Here is a 6664-nt window from a genome sequence, read left to right as displayed (position 1 = left end):
GGAGGGGAGAGAAGGGGGAAGACGGGGGGGGGGGAGGGAGCCAGAGGGGGGGTAGACGAAGAGAGAGGGGGAGGAGGGAGAGAGAGAGAAGAGAAGCTGAAGCAGCAGTTGTAGCCGAGCACAGCACAGGCAAGATGCGGGCTTCCTGCCCTTCTGACCGGGACTGAGGACCCCAGGTCTGTGTTTAGTGAACATAGGCGTTTTTTCCTGCCCCCACAGCCCCCACCCTGCAAGGAGGCGCCTGCTGAGCTCAGAGACAAACAGCGGGGGTCGGCAGTGGCAGGGAGCCGCTGAACAGAGACCGTCGCAGCAGGGAGGCATCAGGGCCACAGCAGGTCTTGGCTGGGGTCCTCATACAACAGTGGTGTTGAACCCAGATGGGTGCAGGCAGCACAAACTCAGGGTGGCCTGAGACACTCGGGGAGAGGGGGGCAACCACCCCTTCCAACAAAGCATTTGCAGGAGGATGCCCCCAAAGCCCCAAACCCAAGCCTGGACTGCGCGCCGGGCGGCTCCCACACTTGGCTCCAGAGGGTGCTCGCTCCCACCCCCACTTACCAGAATGATCTTGGTCTCATCCAGCTCGGCCTGCACTTTAGTCATGGGGTCGGCTTCTCGCGGGTTCTAGGGAAGAGCCAAAAACATCAGGAGTAGAATGACCACCCAGAAACAAAGCTCAAACCGGGGAGCCAGACAGTTTGCCAAGGTCACAAACCGCAGGCTGCACACGCACACCCCAGAGAAGGGAAAGCCCGCGTGAGCTCAGGGTCCAGGTCTCAGAGTCCCTGTGTGTTTCATGGGGACGCTGACACCAAGGCTGCTGGGAGATCGCCCAGAGCCACAACCTGCAGGCCCGCTCCTGGGGGCTTTTGCCCACCTACCTGGTACCGACTCAGGTAGTCGTCCAGGGCCGTGTAGTGGATGCTAGCAGGGGATCCGACTGGCCACTCTATCCTGTCCACGTGTTTGGAGAATTCGTCCAGTACCTGCACGACAAAGGAGCCCATCCCATAGCCACATGGACCTGAACACAGAGCCCGAGAGAGGAGGAGAACAGCTCAGGGCCAAGGGCAAACATAGGCTCAAGGTTTGAAGATTTCTGGCAATTAAAAACAAAGTGTACCCAACCTCACCCCGATCTCCTCTGGAAGAAAACAAGAGCAACAGAATATTAACCTACAGACTTTCCCTTCTACCAGGTTCCGCAGTTCTAAGAGGAAAAGTCCCTGCACTCTCATCTTCCAGAACAGCTCTTTGAAAAGGGAGCTAGATCCTTCGGACTTAAGCAATCAGCACATCTCATGTGCTGGTGAATGTACTGGTGCTTAGGGAGGCCGGAGGCCAGCATCCTCAAGATATTTCTGATGAGCACCACAGCACTGAGCCCCATGGTGGTGCGACACCCACATGGGGGAAAGGAGCAGCCCGGGGTGGTCACAGGACAGAGTGCAGAGTCGGCTGTGGCTGGGAGTAAACAGTCACCAGTGGGGAAGGCAGCAGCCCTTAGAGCGGCCAGAGCAGTGGCCAGGGCTGAAGGTGCAGCCACAGCCGACCTCAGGCCCCAGCCCAGAAGGAAACTGCAATGCTGCTGTAGAGTGGCCAGGTCGCAGTGCCACCAGGGCCACAAGCCCAGACACTGGCAGAAACCAGTACCAGAAAAGGACGCTGGGAAGGGATGCCTGGCCATCTCTCTGTTTAGAGCAAGAAGAAACGCTGAAAATGGGTTGATTCTGGACACATAACTCCGTCCCTTCTACCTCAGGCACCGTCCACTGTTGCCTGTCCCAGGCCAGCCCGGCCACACCACAAACTCACCTTCTCCAGCAAGGTAAAGGCCACCCGGGATGGATACTCGCTGTCAGCGATGACCACTCCTGCGAGATTGTCGTTTCGTACATAGACATGGCACAGGTATTCTAAGGAGAAGTTAGAAGTGCACGGGATGACGTGAGGACTTGGGACATCTTCAGCAATCGTGAAAGTGTCACAATGCTGAGCCCTTGCCTGGTGGCTCAGTCCGACTCATGCAGAACAGCACAGGAGGGAGCACGGGCACTGGCATGGCCCAACACCACCTGAGTACAAGTAGGTGTCCAGAGGCCTGGCGGGCCAAGCAGGTTCTAAAGGAGCCACCGCAGGCGCAGAAAGCAACTGAGGGGAAGCAGTCCCAGGTGCCTTTCTGCTACATTCTGGAGCCCCAGCGCTGGCCCGCTTGCAGATGCTCTGGCCTGGCCCCGAGCTGGAGACCCTGGGTAAGACCAGCAGCCTCCAGCTGCTTAAAAGTCCCGAGAGCAGCCCCACATCAGGAAATCAGCTCTCGGGGCATCAGGTCTGCTCCTGTGATGGGGTAGAGGGGGAAGTGGGGGAGAGGAGATGCAAGAGGAGGGGACAAAAGGTCCATCTACAAAAAACCTAGCCCTGCCAGCCTGAGATCATCATCAAATTATCCAAAGGTTCTGTCTGTACAAGCACTTCGGGAAACAGGTCCCATCCCTGGTATGAATTTTTCTCACTTTCAAAACTCTTCAGACAGGACACAGCTGACTACACCCCCAGGGGAAGAGGAACAGAAGGGTCACAGCTGACAAAGGAGAACCTCCCCGTCCTGATGACGCTCGCACAGAACAGCTGCTGCCAACCATGGAGAACAGAGAGGAGAGGGAGAGGTCATGAGTTCTGGAGTCGGAGGAGGGCAACGGTACGTGAGGGCAAGGCTGAGGAGGACAAGACTGGCGCCGCCACTGTCTGGGCTCTGCCTACATCTCCAGTAAGCAAGGGGCCAGCGTGCTGTGGGAGCGCACGCCCCAGACTGGAGCGGCCGGGTGCATGCTGGAGGACAAGGCTCTCAGCCAGCCGCGGGGAGGCAGACCTGCCCGGAGTGACCCACTACACGTCCGTGTTCACGGTCCCATCTCCTGGGCAGGACAGGGAGGCCGCGCAGAGCATGCACAGGGGACCCCCACGCCCCCCGGGGTGTAACACACATCTCATCACTGACATGTGGCCTCCAGGGCCGTGGCCCTGGTCTCTGCAGAGTGAGCTTCTCACGATCTATGTGACACAGCTGCCCTTCTTGAGTCGTCTCTGTCACAAACGCTTCTCCAAGAAAAGCCTCACGATGCTTACAGAAAACCTGAATTATGAAGATGTGAACGACAGCCAAGAGGAAAACAACGAGTTTCTGGACTCCTGGTCCAAAACTTGGGGAGCACAGGACGCACTCCCAGTGCGATAGCAGGGAAGCCTGGTTTGCAAAGCGCCCGCCACAGGTGGAAGGAGAAGCAAGCGGGGAGGCTGCTGACGGCAGGAGCAAGCACGAGCAGAAGCAGGAAGCCCGAGAGGAGTGCAGTCCTGGCAGCCCCTGCGTGGGGCACGCCTGTGAGGGGGCCCCGGGCTGCCCGAAGCGGGAAGGGACAGGCGCGGCGCAGGCACCAGGCAGCAGGTCCTCCTACCTTGTTCTTTGACAGAAGCTCTGCTGCCTTTCGCCGAGCGCTCCACAATCAGCTGACTCGTGAAGGTCATGAATTCCTGAACGCTAAGGAACAGAACACACGTTACCTCTCCCCATCCCCGTCCCCAGCAGCATGGAAGGTGACCTCTGAGCACAGACACCAAGGGGCCGCTGCTTCTGGGTCTCATTCCTTTCCCTCCCAACCTCAGGGACTAACAAGAGACACCGTTTAGCCAGAAACCCTCGAAGCTCTTCAAGCCACACCTGTCTGCTACCTTGCTGACCAGGACAACCGGCTTCGAGCCTCATGGAGATTCCTACGGGCCAGTGTATGTCCTCCGATGGGGTTTTCCCCGTAGCTGGGTCAGAGGCACTGGCGCACCCCGTTTTATGGGGGAAGTCGTGCGGCCCGAGAAACTGTACCACAGCCGGCCCGGATGCAGACCCTGACTCCCGGGCTTTTCCCGGTTGAGTTTGGCGGTGCAAGGGCCGCGTGCTGAGGGTTTGCAGGCGCGCGACCTGTGGGCTTGCGGGAAGCTGTGTGTGAGGAAGGCCGCGAGCGCTGGGCCCGCTGCTGGGAGGTGCGGGGCGCCTGGGCGCCGCCCCGGGGGTACCCCGCAGGTCTGAGTCCGGGACGCTGCCCTCTGGCTCCGTCCTCACTGCTTCTGGGCAGCAGTTCTCTTGCTCTTTTTGTCAGAGAGGGGGATGCAGGGGGCCCAACGGGCGGCTCCATGCGCTGTGGCCAGAGCACGGAGAAGCGGAAGTCAGCGCGCACATCCAGGGCCAGCCCCGCGCACGCGACACTGTGCTGGGGCAAGCGTCCACCATGAGAGCGGGTCACAGTGGGGTACAGCCGCGGCCACGCTGGCTCATCCTGACACCCCGTCCCCGGGACGCTGAGAGGCCACTGCTTGGCCAACAAGGAAGAGGAGGTGACTTGTGCAAAGGCTGAGAGAGAAGAGGTCACTCGTGGCCCAGCAGAGAGACGGCAGAATGGAAGCACCACAGGTGACGACAGCTCGACTGGAGGAACGGGGGCTCTCAAGACTCTGCGGCAGCCCCCCTCGCTGAAGAGAGGAGACCTCCAGCCGCGCAGTGTCCGTCCGGCCAGGAACCATGGGACCCGCACACCCTGCCCCACGCCCCACTCACAAAACCCAAGTTCGCACTGAGGGGAACACAGCACTTAGCACAACAGCTGGGGCCCAGCGTCACCCTGAGAGCGTGATGGGCTCAAACTCACCCCACGGAGAGAGCCTCCGGGTGAGGCAGGCCCCGCAGTAAAACGGAGCGGAGGCGGAGTCCCAGCACAGCCGGGCCCAGACACAGGGGTTTACATCCCTGGCAGGAGCTCTCAAACAAGCAGCGAGAAAAGCTGGGAACCCATCTGCAGGTTTGGAGTTCAGGGTCCGGCTGCCGCCAGGCAGAAGAATGGAGGCGAGAAGCTTGGACTGCTGCAGCGGTAAGAGGCGCCAGTGGGGGCACAGCCGGGTTCTGAGTGCACCTGGTGCCCGTGGTCTGGAGCTGGCAGGGGTATCCCGGAGCAGTGAGGCGAAGGTCTCATGCTGCAACTGCCCAGCACCTTCGGGACACACGGACAGCCCAGAGGAAGAGCGGCCAGAACGGAGCAGAGGGCGTGCGAGAGAAAGCGGCAAATCTGCACAAGACCTCCTGAAGCTCCCAAAGAACCAACCGCTTCCACGGAAGGACAACAGAAACGGTTTTCCATACCGCCAGCACGACACTGATCAAGAACTGCTTCCCAGGGGCGCCTGGGGGGCCCCGTGGGGGACACGCCAGCCTTCGGCGCAGGTCATGATCCCGGGAGCCTGGGATGGAGCCGCCCGTAGGGCCCCCCGCATCCCCCTCTCTGACAAAAAGAGCAAGAGAACTGCTGCCCAGAAGCAGTGAGGACGGAGCCAGAGGGCAGCGTCCCGGACTCAGACCTGCGGGGTACCCCCGGGGCGGCGCCCAGGCGCCCCGCACCTCCCAGCAGCGGGCCCAGCGCTCGCGGCCTTCCTCACACACAGCTTCCCGCAAGCCCACAGGTCGCGCGCCTGCAAACCCTCAGCACGCGGCCCTCGCACCGCCAAACTCAACCGGGAAAAGCCCGGGAGTCAGGGTCTGCATCCGGGCCGGCTGTCGTACAGTTTCTCGGGCCGCACGACTTCCCCCATAAAACGGGGCGCGCCAGCGCCTCCGACCCAGCCACGGGGAAAACCCCATCGGAGGACATACACTGGCCCGCGGACGCCGGGGTCAGAATCTCGGGGAAGGAGGCGCAGGTTGACAACACACGCTCCCGGGCCGCCACCTGCCAGCTCACCACGGCCGCGGGCGGACCTGGGCGGTCCGCGCTTCCCTCCAAGCCCCCGGGGTGGTACGACGGGAACGTGGGAGACACCGAGCACGAAAACGCCGTCCAGAGCAGCGTCAGCCTTCCTGGGGCCAAAGGACGAGGGTTCCCCGCAGGTCCGCTCCGCACACCGAGAAGGGAGCCAGCGCAGCGCTCCAGGGCGGGAGGGCGAAACCCCCGCCCGCCCCCCGCAGTCCGACGCCGGGCCTCCCCCGACCACCCCGACGCTCCCCCGCCCCCCGGGGCCCGCCCCCACCCCGCGGGCCTCCCACGAGCCCCCGGGCCTCGCCGCCCGGGCCCACCCACCTGGACCTCTGGAAGAAGCTGAAGGAGGACACGTCGTACGCGGCTTTGAGCAGCACCACCTTGTGCTCGCCTTTGTACAGGACGCTGAGGCTGTACAGCTTCATGGTGCCGCGCCTTCGGGCAGCCCGCCCGCCCGCGGGACCGCCTCGCAGGGAGCAGCGCAGCCACCGCCCCTGGGGACCACCGCAGGTTGCTGACGGGTCGGACGCCGGCTTCCCCGCCTGGCCCGAGGCCGACTTCCGGTTCTGGTCGAGGCACCGCCCAAGAGCCAACCGAGGGTTTTCTCGTGCCCCGGATGCAGAAAGGAGCGGCCGGAAATACGAAGGGGGTGGGCTGGGAGGGGCGGGGAAAAGACGTCGCGGCGCAGGTGCGTATGCGTAAGCCCGGCCCCGCCCCCCTATCCTGGCTGGGGCCGCCCCTCCCTCTTGCGGCTCGCAGTTGTCCCCACCGGGACCTCCTCCTTCCCCCCTGGGGTCCCTACCCAGGCCGCCCCCTCCCTGTTGGAGGGTCCCGAGTCCTCCCATCCTCACCCTCCCCCCTCCCTCCGGGAC

General features: G+C 62.7%; 1 protein-coding gene across 1 annotated transcript in view; it reads right to left on the bottom strand.

Annotated features, from left to right (window-relative positions):
• Positions 1 to 6393, bottom strand: part of YKT6 (YKT6 v-SNARE homolog) — an 8888-nt gene extending 2495 nt beyond the window's left edge. Inside the window, exons 1-5 of the mRNA XM_059397109.1 lie at positions 6114 to 6393; positions 3453 to 3535; positions 1816 to 1916; positions 882 to 986; positions 559 to 624 (exon numbers count right to left, since the gene is read on the bottom strand). Coding sequence (XP_059253092.1) covers positions 559 to 624; positions 882 to 986; positions 1816 to 1916; positions 3453 to 3535; positions 6114 to 6217 — 459 coding nt within the window. The 5' untranslated portion in view covers positions 6218 to 6393. The remainder of the gene's footprint in view (positions 1 to 558; positions 625 to 881; positions 987 to 1815; positions 1917 to 3452; positions 3536 to 6113) is intronic.
• Positions 6394 to 6664: the final 271 nt, after the last annotated feature.

Source organism: Mustela nigripes, chromosome 4 (genome assembly GCF_022355385.1).
Source record: "Mustela nigripes isolate SB6536 chromosome 4, MUSNIG.SB6536, whole genome shotgun sequence".
Taxonomy (NCBI): Eukaryota; Metazoa; Chordata; class Mammalia; order Carnivora; family Mustelidae; genus Mustela; species Mustela nigripes.
This window is presented reverse-complemented; position numbering and strand designations above follow the sequence as displayed.